This window comes from Pantherophis guttatus, chromosome 2 (assembly GCF_059756535.1).
Source record: "Pantherophis guttatus breed Tessera chromosome 2, ASM5975653v1, whole genome shotgun sequence".
NCBI lineage: Eukaryota > Metazoa > Chordata > Lepidosauria > Squamata > Colubridae > Pantherophis > Pantherophis guttatus.
In genome coordinates this window covers 200,427,811-200,448,160 of record NC_142064.1, presented here as the reverse complement: position 1 = coordinate 200,448,160, position 20,350 = coordinate 200,427,811, and the positions used below count along the sequence as shown (strand labels likewise).

The window sequence follows — 20,350 nt, the reverse complement described above, 5'->3', positions numbered from 1 at the left end:
ATTTTGATAACTGGAAGGGGATGTTATTTCAAGGACCAGTAGTCTATGATATAATTACATGATTTAGTTTGTCTATTTTGTGATTGACCTTCATTTTTTTATCTTTGTTGATTTCCTTTCTTTTTAGAGGAGAGAGAAGAAAGAACATGTAGCAATTATAACTGTCTGAAAACCTACAACCTCTTAGCTTATTAAGCAAGTATTCACTTTGTCTCATGAACTTACTCAAAAGGGTCACTGGGATCAGGTTTCTGTAATTCAGGAGGAATTGGGATTCGCTTATAATACATCTCCCAGTCAAATGCTCCTCGCATTGCATCTCCAGCTTGTGTTTCATAGCCAAAATGATCATGATCAATGACATCAATCATTGGACAAACAATAGTTTTGCGATTTCGAGCAATGCGGTCTGGGGAATAAAAAAAATTGTATTTTATACTTTCATTTGTAACAATATAACTCTCTTACAGAAGAACATAAAAAAGAATCTTAGAAAAAGAACACAGGCAGTCCTTGGTTAATGATGCTGATTGGGACTGGAATTTCTATCACTAAGCAATGTGATTGTAAAGCACAACACCACTTGATTGCTGTCATTAATGTTGTCAGTAAGCAAGGTTTGCAGATGGTTAACTGAGAATGTGGGTGCTTGGCAATCAATTCGCACCAGTTGCCAAGCACCCACAATCACAAGATCACCATTTGCAACCTTCCCTTCTGGCTTCCCCAGAAAGTCAATGGGGAGGCCGGCAGAAAAGGTTGCAAGTTACTGGAAAAAGTGTCCCCCATCTGTGTCCTCTTCCTCACCTCCTCTGTGTTTCCATTGGCTATTCACTGACCCTGTGCACCTTCAACCTTCACTGTATCTATTTTGCAACCTTGCACACCCTCGCTAACCCATCCAGTGTTTGTCATGCATCTTCTTGTATCCTCGTATGTCCTTGACCCATATAGTGCCTCTTGCACATTCCCTTTTTACTATACTATACTATAATGCACTTTACATGGTGCTACTCTTGAAGAGTATTTGGAAGCTTCAGTTTGTGCAAAATGTCATGGAATGAGCAATTATGTGTGCACCTAGACTTACACACATTACACCTCTGCTCTACGAGCTGAATTGATTATCAACTTGTTTCCCAGTCCAATTCAAGCTTTATAGCTTACAATGTAATGCAACTTAATATTGTATTATAAATATCAATATAATATACAGTAATATAATGATATAACTTAGATATTAACTTTGGAACTTATAAAGCCCTACATGGCATGAGGCCAAATTACTTAAGGGACTGCCTCTCCCCAGTGACATCAGGTCCAGCAGAAGAAGATTGTTGTGGGTTTCATCCACTAGAAAGTCTCATTTGGTGGAACCCTGAAGGAGGAACATTTCTGCTGCTGAGGTCAGGCTGGCCCTGATCTGGATGGCCTTCAGAAGAGTCTGATTTGGCTTTGCCATCTGGTCTGGGGATTAGTGAGGAGTGTGAAGTCATAATACTGTTCCTCTCTCCTGGTGATTATGCTGTATAGATTTTAATCATTTAACTGTTTTAATGTTTGCATGGTTTGTATGGCTGTTTTATTTTTTTTTAATTTTGACTATATACTGTAAATCAAATGAATAATTGTGAAAATGAAATGTGATTGAAGAGCAGCCTTCAATTGAGCGCAAAAGAAATAACTGATTATCCTAGTATTTCCCATCCCGAATTGGAAAAAACATAGCAGTTTGAATACTAGAATACTAACGAGTATGTGGGTATTCTAATGTTAAGTCAACAAAATCTTACTCTGCCACTGGAAGGCTTGGATAATGTCAGATTCTGGTTGTTCAGAAAGGCATTGCATCTGCAACTGATCATTCAGAAATGCATTTCAAATAGGATTCTTACCTAGAAGGGGTGGCAACCAGTTCACATTTGCTTCACAGTGGGAATCTAAGAAGGTAATAACATCTCCTATTGCTGCAGAAGCTCCGAGCATTCGAGTTCTTATTAGCCCTTCTCTCTTCTTAGTTCGAAGAATCCTAACTTTCGGAAAATGGGCCATATAATCCTCCAAGCGCTTTTTGAGATGCTCTGCATGGAACAAAATGAAGGTAAAAGATGCATTAAAAATGAAACTATGAAGTTTAAAAAGGGGATTCTACCTCAGCTTTAGAAGCTGAACATCAACAACATAAAGTTTAGAAAATGCAGGTAGTCTTTGATCTCTGACCGTAATTGAGCCAGGCAAGTCATGGCAGTCAAAAAACAGGTCATGTGCCCAAGTCAATTTGATGACTTTTTGCAGTGTTTGTTAAGCAAACACCATGGCCATTAAGCAATTGTTCACTATGGAGGGCTTTTACAGGGAAATTGGAATTAAACTCCAGTTTGGGCAAAAATGCTATATAATATGGTCATATGACTGTGGGATTCTGCAAATGGCAATAAACGTAGGCCACTTGCTGAGTGTCCAAAATGCAGTTACATGACTATGGGGAACCCCAGCCATTGGTATTTTGGAACTGCATTGCAAGCACCTTTTAGGGGGTCTATTTTTACTTTAAACACTCACTAAGCAACTGATCATACTAAGCAAGTTGTCGTTTCTAAGATTATTAGGAAGCATAAAGGCAGAAGTGATCCTATAATAATGTGCATTTGTACTTCCAAATTGTTTGATAAAGTTTCTTACCAAACACTCCTGAACAATTTCAGCAGCAACTAAGTAAGAGAGCAAACATTTTTGGTCTGAAAATAAGGCTATAGAACAAGAAAGAGTTGACACAAATGACAAATTGAGGACATTCTCAAAGTAGGGTTGTTGTTGGGACAAAGACTATTTCATTTGTTCATGGGCAAGAAGAAAACATTTGATGCCAAACTGTTTAGGACAATAAAAGAGAGTTCAAAGAGTTCCAAAGGGTCTTTCCAATATGGATGAGGGCATCAAGTTAATTATTTTTTTGATAAAATATATACTTATCAATTTCCTTAACAGTTCTGGGAGTCTTAGAGGTTATTATGTAAATAGCCATTAAAAACTTACATGTGTTTTTGTATCTCCCCTAGGTTTAAGCTGTGCATAGTTGGGTGCAAACAAATGCAAAGTAATGCAAAGTGTCCCAGAAACCACGTTTCATATATATTAATGGGATCTGAACTGTTAGTGATTGAGCAAGAAAGGGATTTTGGAATCATGATGGATAGTTCAATGAAAATGTCACTTCACTGCACAGTAGCTGTAAAGATATAAATTCTAAGCTTGAAATCATTATGAAAGGAACAGGAAATAAAAAAGTCGATATAGTTTTGCCCCTATATCAATCATATATTCCATAGCATGTGGAATACTATGTACAGTTCTGTCCACCATATCTCAGAAAGATTAATGTGGTACTGGGAAAGGTTTAGAAAATGTAATGAAAACAGTTAGAGGGCTTGAGCAGCTATCTACGAGGAAAGACCACAGTGATTATGGCTTTTTAATTCAGAATATTAAAGGTCACTAAAGGCAGTAAAGACAAATGCATATTAAAATATGCATCGTATGGACAATTGGAATAGGGAATTTTCTCCTTTCCTTACAAAGTTAAAAGTGGGATTATTTATTAAAACTAAATGGGAGAAATTTAGGAATAGTAAAAGAAGGTGTCTTTCATACATACATCCACAAATGATACACAATCTTTGGAATGTGATACTATCAAATTAGAAAGGGAACTGAATAAATTCATGGAGAATTGGGCTATCAATGACCCCTGATCTTAATGGCTGTTTGCTACTTCTATGCTCATGAAGGTCTACCTTGAATATGAGCTGCTACTGAGTAATAGAGGAAAAGGAGTATAATTCTTCTGTCCATGCTTGTCAACATTCTGCCTGCCACATGGCATAGAACATGGGCTACATGTGTGTGCTTGTCCTGATCTAGCGAGATTCTTAAACAATACTACTCAAAATTAGAAAAACCATTTATTTATTTTTTTATTTTATTTTATTTTGAATTTGTATACCGCCCTTCTCCCTGAGGACTCAGGGCGGTGAACAGCCAAGTAAAAACATCAAGTACAAATATTAAAATACAGTTAAAAATATACATATATAAATTTGGCCCCGTTAATTAAAAACAATAAACAAAACACTTAAAAACACTTAAAAAATTAGGCCAGCCCAGCTTGCTGGAAAAGGAAGGTTTTAAGGGCATGTTATGTTAAATTACAATATATAATTCAATAATACACATCTGCCCATTAAAACACACATATAATTTATCTAATTCAGAAATTTTGATTCTGCATGGTTCATCTGTCTTACTTAATTCTGCAACTCTTTTTAAAAAAGTTTTAACTCAAGTAAGAGAAATGTTTTCCTTAGCATTAAAAAATGAATGTGTGGCACATAAGATACATTAATATTTTTTTTAGAAAAACAACAGAGGAAGTACTTAAAAGCTCAACATTAAAATGTATTTTATGTGTTGTATGTGCAAAACAATCCAATATATACCATTGTTTTGGCTGAGTCATGAATGTATGAGCAAATATATTATACATTGGATGTACCTCTATCACTGAAATCATCCACCAGCACAATCTCAGCTATCAGTTCAGGAGGAGAGCGATTGAAAACACTATGCACTGTTCGAAGAAGTGAGGACCATCCTTCATTGTGGAATGGGATTATTATACTGGTGTTGGGAAGTTGTTCCAGATATATCTTGCTATTGCAGCTTAAAGATGAAGAGAATTACCATCTTGATCAGTATTTATAAAATATTACCACTGCTCCAGCACCTAAAGAAATCACTTCTATTATCTCATGTAAATATTAAACATCCAGTTAACTAACAGTATATTATTTCAATTCATAAAGAACAATTGATAACCATGGCAATTGGTGCATATTACACAATATCTTGTGTTATTGAATTTTACCCACCAACAGCAATGTGCAAAATTTTTCATATCTGAAACACCCATACTGACTGCAAATTGCTCCATCTCAAATATGGAACAGGATGTTTTGAATATTATGAGATTGTTTTTATCTTGAAAGAGTGTTTCAAGTAAATATGTTTGTTTTACACTTAGAGTGTTTAAAATACAAATAGGTGTGTTTCGTACATGAAACTATTTAAATTTTAAAAAATTAAGTAACCCTAGTTGTCATGCTACTAGATATCATATTTAATACATCAGCTAAAATTCACTTTGGCAACAAAAAATGTTAGTGTTAGCTGGAATGGAATTTAAGGGAAAATGCAGGAAAATAAATGATAGAAATAAGAAAACTCATACATTCAACCATAAGAAAATTCTATACTTACTTTGGATGTCGTATATCTGGTAGAGAACGGTTTAAAGAAATTTTATCACTCACAAAAATATTAAAACCATTTTCCCTGTATGCCTGGTCCACTTGCTCGGCATCAGTCATAGGATATGGTTTTCCTTGTTCTCCATTTCCTGCAGAGATAAGCAAAGCAAGGAGTAATCTTAAAACATTCCACATCTCAACTGCAGACAGTTAACAGAGCAATAATTTCATCCATGTTCAAAATTCAAGAAGCCCTTTTATCAGCCTTCTCATTCGTCACAGCTCTAGGCAATATTTGTTATGTTATATTCTAGGACTGCAGCTGAGATTTCTTAATAATACGCCCCAAATTGTTAAACTCCCTAGTTAAGAAGATTATACAGTTTATGAATATTGAATAATGCTAAAGAGACATCTAGGTAATTTTCTCTTTTTGAAAAAGGTCACAATAGACTTATTAGATTTTTGTCCTGATGAATCAACATGCCTTATAATTTGTAATTTAAATTTATAAGGCTGCTCAACTCACAGTGATTCTGGGTGGTATTAAATCAATTCAGAAAATAGCTACAGCTTGACAAAAAGACACACCACAAACATACCAAACACAATCCTATTCAGATGGATGCACCACCCCACCCTCACCTAGAACCTGGAGAAGAATTCAGATTTTCAAGGCACCATTTACCATGTTCATGAAATTCCCTCTCTCCTCTCCATTTTGACATACAAATAATCATACATTTTTAATTTCTACCATAATATTGAAACATCATTTGTTTGTTTTCCTGCTATAGCACATAAGGGAGACCAAATGTTTATTTTTTTACAAAACTGAATGGGAATCTTTTTACTCTATGTTGTCCAATGCACAAACTTTTTTTTTCTTTATCACTAAATACATTTTTTATTAAAACCGACACAACTAAATTGGATATGATTGTTTTATACTGTCAGACTAAAATAGTGCTTTTGTCATGGCTACTGGAGCTTCACTCATATTTTTGTCCCCTCTGTTCCTCTCTCTACAAATCTCTTTCCTTCCATTTATATTCTCCTCCTTCACATCACATCCCTTTTTATGTTTGATAACAGTTAAGTTCAGTTTAATTTTTAAAATTTTAATCTATGTAGTTTTAATGTTTTAATATTTCAATTACTTTTTAGGCCTTTTAAACTCATATTATTTCTCCTTCTTATCACCCGTCTCTTCCAGTACTAGAGTCAAATCTAGAATTGTTACTACTAGAATTTACTCCTGGCACAGCTGGTGCATTTCCACACTGTTTTTATTTGTTGAAACACGGAGATACTAGAGGCACATATTGGTTTGTTACAAATTGTTTTGAAATATCTGCTTATCACATTCGCTGTTTTGCTTAACAATGTTTACCATTTCTTCTCTTCCTTCCAAATGTTATGTATAGTGCTAAGGCTTATGCAGTGGAGTATTGGGCACTTAAGCCTTCCAAGAAACACTGTCCTTATGTCAGCACTGGAAAGTATGACTTACAGATTTTTCTTTTCCTGCTACCCTGTTTACCGTGCCTGCATTTCCATTCAACTAGTTAGACATGGGATGCACTAACAAAAGCAGATACAGAAATGGCTTCCTAGGGACCTATGCCATGCTTTTTGCTGTTATTTCCAAAACTTGGAAACAATGAGAACCTTGGTTTGGCATTTTTCCTGTCTTCTGGAATAAACAAGGCTCTGTGGGGGTTTCGTCTGTGGTCAGTGACATAAGGCATTAGGAATTGAGGGAAGTCTTGTTCAATTTCTATTCTGGGCTACTAACTTGCTGATGACTTGCTGATTTTTTAAAAAGTGTAACAATGGCAATTTCTTTTGAGTTACATGAACATATCCACTAGTATGCTGCGTTTAGTACTATTTTGCCTTCATGAGTTAAGACTGAGTGAGTTATACAGACCTGTTCTCTGCAAATCATTCTTTATAGCCTCTCTGTCATGCCAATCTTTTTTTCTTTGTTGGTTACCAAGGTAGGCTTCATTCCTTTGTCTTGCATGGAAGCCCTTTAAAAAATATGATTGCTGTTATACTTTTGTAAACACACACAAAATCCATACTGAATATCTGATAAGCCACATTTCTAAGTTATATTTTATGTTTTATGAAATTTTAATATTTGTAATATTTTATTTGATATTTCATATAAGAACTCCAGAATAAAAAAGTGATTATTTGCTGGGTTTCAAGTTTCAAACCACACTCTATGAGTGCACTAGATACCGTTAATGAAGATATTATTTAATATACCAGCCTCTACAGCTACACTATGAGCATATTTTTGATTCCTGATAAAAGGTATTATTTTTAAGGCAACTTAAAAAAGCGATTTAACACTAGGCACTGCGTGAATCAGTAATATTACTATTTACTTGGAGTGCTATCTTAGTTGATGAGGATTTGTAAAAAAGTCAAAAGCTTACAGACTATATTGCAAAATTATTGTCTTAATATGAAAATTTGAGCACATTATTAGACAAATGATTTTTGAAATCCTAAAATTCTACTTGCTTGTAAAATCTTCAGAGCTTTCTTTCTCCTATTTTTTTCATGTAGAGATGGATATCCTTCTAAGCTTATCATAGGCCATTCACAGAGAACAGGGGAAAGAATTATAGTCATAACTCTTGGTTTCCTGGAGAAGGCATAAGGTCTTAAAAAACTGTAACCTTTGGTATCCTGTTTCTATATAATGGTTTTGCAGACTTACTGAAATTCTTGCTATCTGCCTGGGAAAATGATCTGAACCATCTCATAGAAGGGTCAATTCATCTTAGAGCCCATGCTGCTATCCCAAACCATTTCTACTATTGTTGCCATAAATAAGAGTCATAAAAGGCAGCAGAAACACATTTACAGACTGTGATATTTCTTCTTCGCAAAAGAAAGAAGGGAGTATAAGACATAAAAAAGAGGAGAGCCATAATACAACTGCTCCATGCCTAGAATGCCCATCTCCATTTCCTTCTACTCCTATGACGCTTTGATTACATAGAGGGTTGTAAGAGAGATGAATGCACATGTACCTTGGCTCCCTTTGAAAATAACAACAAAACAATATGGATAAAAATGCCAAATCCATCCTGAATATTTGGCTATGTGACCAACCATAATAATGTATTAAATTTATAACTCCTAAATCTTTGAAAGCAGACAAATTATACAGATTTACAGTAGAAGATATCAAATTAGAAAAAAAAAATCAGAATGTTTCCATTTAAGTGTTATCTAATTAAGAACATGTTGACCTTATACAAAAGTAGAACGTCTTGGTTTATATATAATCCAATTTCTTTTTTTTAAACAAGTACAGTGTGCAGAAATAAAGATTACACTATTATTACTATTGTTTTTGAGCCAAGATCCTGGAATTATGTAGGGTATCAAAGCTCTAACAATCCTAGGAGAGAAAAAGCACAATTATTTAATATCTGTTGCCTCTAATTCTTTCCTCAGTAAATACAAGCCAAAGATCAAAAATATATGTTTTAAAAACTCCGGAAGTTGTATTTATGAATTTAGGTGTAAGGATGGCATATTTTTTTAATGCTAAACCTTGGATATTTGCATACATTGTCTTGTTTACTATTATAAATACTAAGTATGAAATAGAAAAAAAGAGATGGGCTGATTAGATGTATACCAATTTATGTTTGAAATAAAGATTAAATTTCTATTCCAGATGATGTTTTTTAATTGATTTCCTTACAAAGCGAAATAATTTCCAAAATCTGAAGGTATTTTGCAAATACTTTCAAGGAGCTAGTTTTAATGTTTTTTCCTTCAACATGATTTTGCTACTTTGTTGTCACTATAGTCAAGACTAAATACGGTACATTTGATTTAAACCTTTATTAACAAATCTTAGTCCAGTCATCGATCAGATATGTTCCAATGTGCAAACATATAACTCCATTAAAATTTAGAATCAATGTCTTGATTTTTGCTTTTTGGCAAGTTTATCTGCACCCAAACCACCCTGGTTTCCCACTGGTTATCTAAACTCACACAGGATTTGCTTTTCCTGCCTTTTTGGACCCCCCCACCCCCAAATCTTCTACTACTCTGTATCCAATGGATTCTTTCTTTTTCCAACTATTTCTTCCTTGTGTTCTACTTTCTCCCAAAGCCCCTCTCAGTTAACTGATTGTACATCCTTGGGAATCAGCTGCTTAATTGGCTATCAGAGCAATTATATCAGATTCTTATTAGTATTAAAGGCCAGCTTGGGCATCTTATTGAATTGGCTTAGAACTTCAGGATTCTAATGTTTGGAATATCTTCATAGGACTGAGTGTGAAGCCCTACAGCTGATGCACTCTTCAACACTGTTGCTCTTCTGGTAATTATCTCTCAAAGAATGCTGACTCCACTGTAATATCAGTATTAACAGAATAACTATTTTAAATAATATGAAATCCCCACACAGAGCAAGTATGCACTTAGTTATTTGAGATTCTTAAGAGCCTTTATTGATTTCAAAATTAATATAGATAGGTCCTCTTTGTTTGCCAGATGTTGATTAAATCAAGTACAATAACTTTTTTATTATTTGAGGTACATCACACTTTTTAAGCACAGCTTTAACAGCAGATAATGCTATACTATAAAGAATCAGGTGTTATGCAGCTTCAAAAATGTGAAAAAAATTAACTTATGAGGAAAGTGAGTTTTGGAGACAGAGAAACAGATGAAAGCTGCAACATTTTAGAATTTCTAAAAAAAAAAAGGAATTGGATAAGAGTCCAGATTTATTATCTCTTGCTTCAATATGGAATATCTAACTTTATGAAGGAGAACATTCAAAGCAATTTTACCAGTGCAGGGATTCATACAGATTGCAAGATTTACTTATTAATAAAACAAAATTGAAGTCCTTCAGAACATTCAGAGCCTCATCATTGGTTTCAATATCTACTGATCAGTTATATGTTCCTAAATGAATTACAAAAGCAAGGTAGAACACTAAGAGATTTGATTGAATTAAAAAAAACCAATGACACAAAACTCAGGTAATTTATTGGGATTTATCTATATGGCTGGTGAGGGAGGATTCAGAAAGTGAATAAACTAAGCACTGTATAATACAGAAACTGAGTACACCACTAATATGCTACAATGGGAATATCAATGGAAGAAAAGTATCAATTTTACCATTAGTATTAGAGAAAATCAGTATAAAATGTTCTGCTGATTGTGTGTTATCCTAGTACTGATTGCTAAAATAGACAATTCATTTTCTTAAAACTACTGGAAATGCAATATTGTAGCCAGATTGGATCATTCTTTCCCATTTGGTGGCATCACTTTAAGTCACAACAATTCTGGAAAATGATTTATTATACAACAAAAACAGATTTGAAATGTGGGTTTTTCTTTTTACCTCATCATGGTTTTACTAAATTATTACAAAACCTTATATTCCTATAAAATATACTGAACTGTTTTTATATATAGTAACAGCTACTATAATATTCAAGGCTTCTGATCAGTAAGCAAGAACAATTCCTTCCATAGAAAAACAATTAAATAAGTTATAGAAGTATGTAGCAATATCAAAATTAACACTTACTTAAAAACACTTTTGGTATAGTAGTTAACACCAATTTATTTTGCAGTATTATTTTATAAACAATTTCATACTATATCCGAAGTTTGATCTTCTCTAAATGTTGAGATTATAATATTCCACAAGTGTGACAACTTGTATCCCATTAGGTCATCGTTTCAGAGATATTTCCTTGCCTTAACAAACAGAATGATTATGGGTGGACAAAAAAGCAGCAGGAATCAGAGTGAATTCCAACTTCCTGCCGTCTTCCTCACTGATTTCCTTGTAGGAAGCTGGCAGGGAGTGTCAGAAATCATATGACCGCAGCTGACCGTGGCAACATAGTAATGCAGTAGTGTAGCATTACTGAAATAGCCACGACTTTGTCAAATTTCAATTCCACTGGACTGAAGTCATGGGTCCTGGATTTTAGAAGCATTCTATAAATTAGTGTATTTGAGACACTTTGGTTCAAAGATTGCTGCACTATGATGCACCATTTTTCCCAAATGAAGATTACAGTCAGTCAAAATGACACAAGAGTTTTAGTAGAAGATTAATAATTCAAAAAATAAAGATCGCTATTTTATAAGATATTGTCAATTTATATGTAAAAAAATCTGTTTGGTAAAAGCCCACTAAATTCAATGGGATTACTCTTTCATAAATCTGTTTAGGATTATCGCCAACTCTTTCTTCTTCTTACACTGTAATTACTTGTACTCCAATTTTCAGGATAATAATCCTTCTAGCAATATATGAGCATTTTAATTATTGTGTATAATGTAATAACATTTACCAGTACTTAAAAATGAATTTATAGTATGACTACAGTAGCAGCAATGGCCCTATATGGAGGGAAGAATTCTATATAGGAGGTTTCTGGTCTTGACCCACTTTCCTCCTCCTCTCAACACTGCATGTTTTTATTACAGCTGTTGAATTATCCGTTCAATGGTATAGCTAGGTAAATATAAATCCACATTTTTTGAGTATGCAAAATAGAAATAAAATATCTATATATCTCTATCTCTCTCTCGCCTCCCTGCGATGGAGGAGTGGCGTCTTAAAAGTCCAACCTCAACAGGAAGTGTTCGGAGTTGGTCCAGAATGCAGCCGCGCGAGTTATAGTGGGTGTACCTAAATACCCCCACATTACACCAATTCTCCGCGAGCTGCACTGGCTCCCTATTGGTCTCCGGGCGCAATTCAAGGTGTTGGTTATTACCTTTAAAGCCCTATATGGCTCAGGACCAGGCTATCTTCGAGACCGCCTTCTACCACATAGCTCCCAGCGACCGGTAAGATCCCACAGAGTCGGTCTCCTCCGGGTCCCGTCAGCTAAACAATGTCGGCTGGCGGACCCGCAGGGAAGGGCCTTCTCTGTGGCTGCCCTGGCTCTCTGGAACCAATTACCTCCTGAAGTCCGGACCACCCCCACCCTATTGGCCTTCCGGAAAGCGGTGAAGACCTGGCTCTTCCAGCCGGCCTGGGGCCATTGATCTTGTTATAGTGATCTTGCGAGACCCGGCCACAAATTGGAGTGTATGTGTTTTAACGTTTTAATGTTTTAATGTTTTCTTTTAACTTTTGTATGGGATATTGTTGCATTGTTTTATTCTCTGTTGTAAGCTGCCCAGAGTCCCTTGGGAGCTGGGCGACATAGAAATGCAACAAAATAAGATAAATAATAAATATCTATCTATCTATTAATATCACCCATGTTAACTATATCATATTGACTTAATTTAGTTAAGGCAGAGATCTTAAAAATGCTCACTATGCTCAATTTTAAGCTCTAGCCCTGGATGGCGAACCTATGGCACGGGTGCCACAGGTGGCACGTGGAGCCGTATCTGAGGGCACACAAGCATTGCCCTAGCACACATGTGCCCGCTGGCCAGCTGATTTTCGGGCTTCCGGGCCCACCAGAAGTTAGGAAATGGGCTGTTTCCGGCCTCCGGAGGGCCTCCGGGGGTGGGTGGGTGTTGAGGAAGGCCATTTTTGCCCTCCCCGAGCTCCTAGAAAGCCTCTGGAGCCTGGGGAGAATGAAAAATGGCCCCACTGTGCCATCGCATGCCAAAAGCAAGGGGAGCGCGGGGGGAGCATGCACACGTGTGCAGGAGGGTGGGGCACGGGTGGGCATTGAATTATGGGTGTGGGCACGCACATGCACAATCCCCCCACTCTCCTGCTTTTGGCACGCGACGGCAAAAATATTAGCCATCACTGCTCTAGCCTAAAACACTGAGCCATTTTCAAATTTACGGGACCGCCTACTACCACAAACAGCCTCCCACCGGCCGGTATGCTCTCATAGAGAGGGGCTCCTCCGGGTGCCGTCAGCCAAGCAGTGTTGACTGGCAGCCCCCAGGGAGAGGGCCTTCTCTGTGGGGGCACCCACTATCTCGAATGAGTTCCCCTCGGAGATACGGAGGATCCCAGATCTGCGCACTTTCCGCCGTGCTCTTAAGACCCTCCTATTCCAGCAAGCCGGCCTGGCCTAATTTTCTCCCCTTTCTTTTAAATTTTTAAATTGAAATTTTAATTTGTTTTAAATTATTGGGATTTTTAATTGTCTTGGGCTAAATTATTTAATTTGGTTTTAATTATGTTTCTAACTTTTGTATTTATGTATTTTATTTTGTGCCTGTTCACCGCCCTGAGTCCTTCGGGAGTAGGGCGGTATATAAATTTAATAAAACAAACATAATAAAACATAAAACAAATGTTGAAATAATCCCTATTAGACAGCCCTGTCATTTTGTTTTAAACAGATTTAAACCAGTTAAACTTGAAAATGATTTAAAATAAAAATCAGATTTTATTTCAGTTTAATAATTATTAATTACCAGTTCTTTCTTGATCTACATTCATGCATTTAGATATGATCTGAGGGCACTGACACATAAAATTCTTAATTTTTATACAAATGAATATTTACCCCATTGTTTTCATTCTGTTTATATAAACAGACATAAATGGTCCTCTCTATGCAACTGTCAGCTGAACTGCAATCACTCCCTGGAATAAATCAAGGTTGATCATCCTGTATTGCCCAATGTTATTGGTAGATGTTCCTAAGGAATAAGCATTTTCTTTTCTTCTCTTCACAGAAAGCTTTGTAGTTCCAAGGAGAATAAGAAAAAGAAGCAAATTAAAAAAGCAAGAGAAACAGGCATCAATGCCAAAACAAATAGATATTGGAAGAGATGCTGCTATTTGTACCATTTGTTCAAATTACTAGGGTCCAGGAGGCAAAGTTCCATGAAGACACATAATTGATAATTAGCAGGTTTCAAGGAAACATTAAGGCATGTTTGTCTCAAATAATACCAAGAATAAGCTTTAAAATGGTGTATCAAAATAGTGTAGTAAAGGAAATTAAAAATTTAGTTTATAATTTCCTTCAAATATTTTTCCTATTTATTCTTTTTTTACAAAGCAACGTCTTATTAAGAAAATAGGGTTTCTTACTAACGGATGATTCAAGCTGAGTGAATCTGCCAGGGAGACAGCAAAGGAAACTCTGAAAACAGCAGGGGATGCATTAAAGCACTCGACCCAGAAGTTTGAAGAAAGGCTCAATTAGTTTCTGAAGTGTGCACATGCACGGATACAAGTGCATCGAAAAGGGGTGGAATTATCAAGATAGGATGTTGTGTAGAGAGTACAAAAATAGATTCATTTTTTTTTTCTTTTTAACAAGGGGCACTAAACCTTTCATGGGATGTTAGGTAAAGAATACAAATGTAGAAAAAATGATGGATGAGAAAAGTAGTCCCTGTCTGAACTGTTTCCACTTGCATTTACAAATCTTTCTCTTTGAAACTTGTAACCTTTCCCAAAAAAAAAAAAAAAAAAAAAGCCATGTTTTTTCTTCCAGAAAGAATTTAGACCTTTGATTATTCCCATCAATAATCAAGTAGCATATTGAAATAATTGTAACACAATATCTAAAAAGCAGGCTTGGGAAGCAAGAAATCTCTCGCTTAGTTCACTTTGCACTTATTATGTGAATTTAAAGCTTTGCCAGCCTCAATCACCAACAAAACCATAACACAAACCTACTTTAGGGCTTCACTTGAAAATTGCAACAGGTACCTTAGTACATATAAGTACACAACAGTAATTCCAAATATTACTTTAAGGCAAAGTGCAGCATAACTTTTAAGTTGTCTTCAAATAGAGTTTAATTCATGACTATGTGGATACAATCATGTAATTTTCTTGTATGATATGGAATCAATTTGCTATAGGGTTCTTGCAGGGTTTCCCCCAAACCCAACTTCCTATATATACCTTGGAATTCTTTATTTCAACCACATAATATATTAAAGATCTTTGGGGGATTTTGTCTTTTTAAAGAAAAACTAATAGGACTAAGAATAGTCATTTGACAGCAGAAATGCTTGGGCAGATAGATACACTATATATGTAGGGCAAATATTCAACAAATGTTTCCCTCAACAAGCAAAAGGCATATAAAAATGTCAGACATATACTCAGCTGTCTGACATCAGGTAGTGTAGGATATAGGCAATAGAAAGGAAATTCAATGAAAATGTGAATACATTAGAATTATCCTGAATTATGTTCCCAATGAGGTTAAATTCTCATGGGTATTTGAATGCATGCTCATTTAGTGACCATTTGAAGTTACAACGGACCAAAAAAGTGACTTATGACCATTTCCCACACTTATGACCACTGCAGCATCCCCATGGTCACATGATCAAAATTCAGATGCTTGACAACTGGTAAATATTAATGACGGTTGTAGTGTCCCGGGATCAGGCTTTTGTGACCTTCCAGCAAACGAAGTCAATGGGGAAGCCAGATTCACTTAACAACTGTGTACTCACTTAACAATTACAGTGATTCACTTAACAACTGTGGTAAGAAAGGTCATAAAATGGGGCAAAATTAACTTAATAACTGTCTCATTTAGCAAAAGAAATTTTGGGCTCAATTATAGTTGTAAATCAAGGACTACTTGTTTTTCATTTTATTACATCATTTGTATTTCTTCAGTGAAGTTTTACTTATATCTAGTAATTTTAAAAATTATTTATATCTAGTAATTTTTAAGCATTTACCATGAGGAAGAAGCTCTTTCCAACCAAAACCCACTCTATGCAGTTCTAAACATTCACTTACATAAAAACTGTAGATTCTGCAAGTTTGAAGGTATATTAAAGTGGGAAAATAATCTAAACACTATCTACATTTTTAGTTGCTGAATAGGAAGACCAGAGCCAAGAAAAATTATATTGTATTCTCAAGTATCATTCTGGCTGTTACCTAGGATACCTATAGAAGTAATATAAATCACAACAACAATCCCCTTTATGTTAACCTAATACTGTACTGTAAATTCAGCTTGCTTTGAATTTTTAAATATTAAAATATAATGGGTTAGTGCAGACTTAATGATGAGCCAGTATTAGTACCAATGTCTTGATTGTTTTTCCCTTGATCAAGATGCCATCGGCTGCTCTGCGCAATATTCTATTTCTCCATAAAAGTATAGTACTTTTAATACTCTGAAATATGCTCCTCGTGCTTTGGAGATTCTTGGGATTTATAAAAATTAGCTGTTCCATGCTGCATGGGTGAACTTATTTTGATTTCTATAAAACCCCAGGAGGTACAATCCATTAAAATGTAAATTCACTCTGGTATCTTTCTTAATTTTAAATTAAATCATTTAGTAAATATTAAATATATACATTCTAGACGTATGCTGTTTATGCTTCTTAATTAGTGAGATGCAGGGAACAGAATGTTTGACATATAGCTACTGGATTAAGTTCTTAGTTTACGAGCATGCCTAGAGTAAAACTTGCCTTTGATAGTAATATATTGGAGAAAATGTGCTAAAAATGACTGACATCCTATCATTACCATTAACAGAGAATTGGACATAATTATAGGTAGTCTCTGACTTACAACATTTTAAAACTTAACAACTGTCTCGCTTAGCAACAGAAATTTTGGGCTCCCTTGCGGTTGTAAATCGAGAACTACCTATACAGCTTAGTCTGCACATGTATTAATCAATGAAATTGATTTATTTAACAAGTATTTATTTATGCCCTACTTCAACACATACAGGTAGTCCTCAAATTACAATCGGTTTTGATGCCTCCCCCCTGCAAGGTACATATGACCCAATTCCAAAGTTTTGATGACTAGGGCCCTCCACTGCAGTCATGTGACACAATTTTGGGTGCTTGGACAGCTGGCTGGCATTTATGCCCATTTGTAGTGTCCTGCGGTCATCTGACCACATTTTCTGTTTTACACTTTCAGTTTTCAGCAAAAACATCCCAAAGCAAACATTGGGTTCACTTAACAGCAGTGACATTCACACTGCAGATTCACTGGTGATTTGCTTAACAACCATTAAAAAAAAAGGTTGTAAAATTGGGTCAGTCACATGAAGATCTGCTTTACAAGCACCATAACTTATGACTGTAACTGGTAGGATCCAGAATGGTCATAAATTGAGGACAATCTGTAATTTACAACTGCAATAAGAGAAAAACTAATCAGCATAATCATAAATGGACATGGAAGAAAGGGAAAAAGTGAAAGTAGAATGACTCTATAAAGAGAAAATGTTTCATATGAAAAAAAACATTGGAAAGGTAACTTTGCAAGAGAATGTGTAGAAAGTGGAGACAAGGAAAAGTAGATATGAAAGCTGCTTGGAACAGAATGAAGAGCAGTTAGTACCAGAGATGTATGTGGAGATATGCTAATGGAAAGTATGAAAAAAATGATACAGTGGAACAATTAGGTGAAAAGGACTGAGGATGAGGGGAAAAATGCCTACGAGAGAATGACTGCAGCAAAAAATGAGATAAGAATGAGTATAACTTGCAGAGGAAAAGCTGCTTTTTGTGGGTGGCTGTAGAAATTCAACTTAATGAGTAAATAAAGTAAATAAGTAAAACATTTAAAATATATACAGAACAATCTGAGCAATTTTGATGACATAATACTGAGAACCAGTTTAGTGTCATGGTTAAGGTATCAAGGTAGAAGCTGCAAGACCATATTTTAGTCCTGCCTCATGCACAAAGCTTTGGGACAATAATTTTCTATCGACTCTCAAAAGGAGGCAATGGCAAGCCACTTCTGAAAAATCTTGCTAAGAAAACCACAGGGACTTGTCTAGGCAGTGTCAGAGAATTGGCTGCAAGATGAGTGGCTAAATAAAAAAATAAGTAAGTAAGTAAGTAAGTAAGTAAGTAAATAAGTAAATAAGTAAAAGTAAATAAGGAAGGAAGGAAGGAAGGCAGGAAGGCAGGCATGGTTTAATGGAAGAAAAAAATCCCTACACACAATGAATTTAGCTAATTTTTTCTTTTTTCCTATCTCCTGCCTGTTCGTTCTCACAGGGAGGGACTACTCAGGGTACCGTCAGTCAAATTATGTCGACTGGCGACTCCCAGGGGGAGGGCCTTCTCTGTGAGGGCTCCAACCCTTTGGAATGAACTGCCCCCGGAGATACGGAATATCCCTGATCTCCGTGCTTTCCGCCGTGCCCTCAAGACCCTGATGTTCCAACAGGCGGGGCTAAACATATGAACATGTGAATGATTTTTTAAATCATAAATGATCTAATTCTGGGTTTTATTTAATTGACCAAACTAAGTAATAATTTTAATTAGCAATTTTATGATGTTTGTGTGTCTATATTTTTCTTGACTGTACACCGCCTTGAGTCCTACGGGAGAAAGGCGGTATAGAAATATAATAAATAAATAAATAAATAAATAAATTATTTTTTTTACTACTTCTTACATTTTGTTTGATAACATTCTTTACCCTAAAAGGAAATAGTGTGATGTTACATATTTCTGCATGAAAAAAAAAATTATTAAAATCTTACAAGTAATTATTTTCGTAAATTAACTGTCTGGCTAAATATAAAATGTACATGTATACATATAAACATATAACGGCATCCAACAAAGCCTATTTTAGAACAAAAGACTGGTTTCAGTAGAAATCAGCAATTTAACATTTTGAAAGGAGGAGTAGGAAAAGAAACGCAACTCATCCCAAATAGCACAAGAACAAACTCATACAATGAAAATGTCCCATACTTTTTCCTGATACTTTTTCAAAATCAGATTTGGCTTGGCCAAAATACCAATGTCTGATTTTTATCAGTTCTCACTCCTTTTTAGCTTGATTTTCCAGCTTGATTTTTCATTATTAAAACAACCGTTCAATATCTTCAAATATCTTAAAGAAGTTTAAAAACTTTGATCCAAGGGGAGCAATATCAAACCAGACTATGAAGAAGATACTCTATTAGATCTAGGGTACCTTGTATGCTACTACAACTTACTCCACCTTAAAAAATTGAGTGGTTTCTTCCTCTTAAACATAGCTTTTCAGGATGTTGTAGTGAGAAAAGGGACAAAAAATTTGCATGAACATGATTTTGTTTATTTGCTTGTTAGATTGTATGCTCCCCATCTCACCTAGAAACTTAATTTACAAGGCTACAGAGGTAAGAACATTTACATTTCAATTCCAATTCAAATATTTATAATTATTTTTTTAAAAGGCACATGTAAACTATGAAAGAAATAACACTTAACTAATGATAAATGAACATATCTATAACATATTAATCAGAGATGACTTTTTGCTTCAAACATAACTTTAAAATCCCAAAGTACAGTTATCTTTAACTGTAGGGTGAGCAACCCCACCCTTTGGAATCAACTTCCCTTGGGGCTCCGGTTGGCCCCTGACCTTCACACCTTCCGCCATGAATTGAAAACCTGGCTATTTATGTACCTCAGCCTGGACTGATGGGGTAGTATATTTTAAAATTTTTAAAACTTTTCATATTTTTGTGTATATTTGTTGATTTTAACAATTGCTTGATCGATTGTTGTTGTGAGCCGCCCTGAGTCCTTGGAGATAGGGCGGCATACAAATTTTATAAATAAATAATAAATAAATAAATAAAATAAGCAAAGAACCAACAGCTGTTTTGTCTTTCTCAAAGACATAAAATCTGAAGAAAAACAACTATTAAAAATTATAATTTTTGAACTTTCTGCATTGTTACTCAACTTTGGAAAAAGGGTGGAAAATTATTTGCAGACTTTTCATATGAATTAGATTACTTCTCTCACTACAAGCAGAATTATATGTTGAATTTTTAATTTAAAAACTTACTTTTTAAACCTATTATTGTTTTATTTTTTAATCTATTACTATCTAAGCATATTCTTTCTATATATTATTTTAAGCTTCTGGCCTTGGACTAAAGAATACCTACCTGTCTGCAGTTTTATTTCCATCTACTTGTCAGCAGCATTTTATGCTGCATTTTAATTCTTGATATTGTTTTTTGTTTTTTAGAAAAACACCTTACTTTCTGGGTTAATTTCAGCCTGAGAATGTAGAGATGGTTTCTAATTTACAT

At 35.1% G+C, this 20,350-nt stretch overlaps 1 protein-coding gene across 1 annotated transcript in view; it reads right to left on the bottom strand.

Moving 5' to 3' along the window:
• Positions 1-20,350, bottom strand: part of GALNT10 (polypeptide N-acetylgalactosaminyltransferase 10) — a 57,249-nt gene that overhangs the window by 25,042 nt on the left and 11,857 nt on the right. Inside the window, exons 2-6 of the mRNA XM_034401858.3 lie at positions 7,240-7,342; positions 5,317-5,455; positions 4,553-4,719; positions 1,896-2,081; positions 226-409 (exon numbers count right to left, since the gene is read on the bottom strand). Coding sequence (XP_034257749.2) covers positions 226-409; positions 1,896-2,081; positions 4,553-4,719; positions 5,317-5,455; positions 7,240-7,342 — 779 coding nt within the window. The remainder of the gene's footprint in view (positions 1-225; positions 410-1,895; positions 2,082-4,552; positions 4,720-5,316; positions 5,456-7,239; positions 7,343-20,350) is intronic.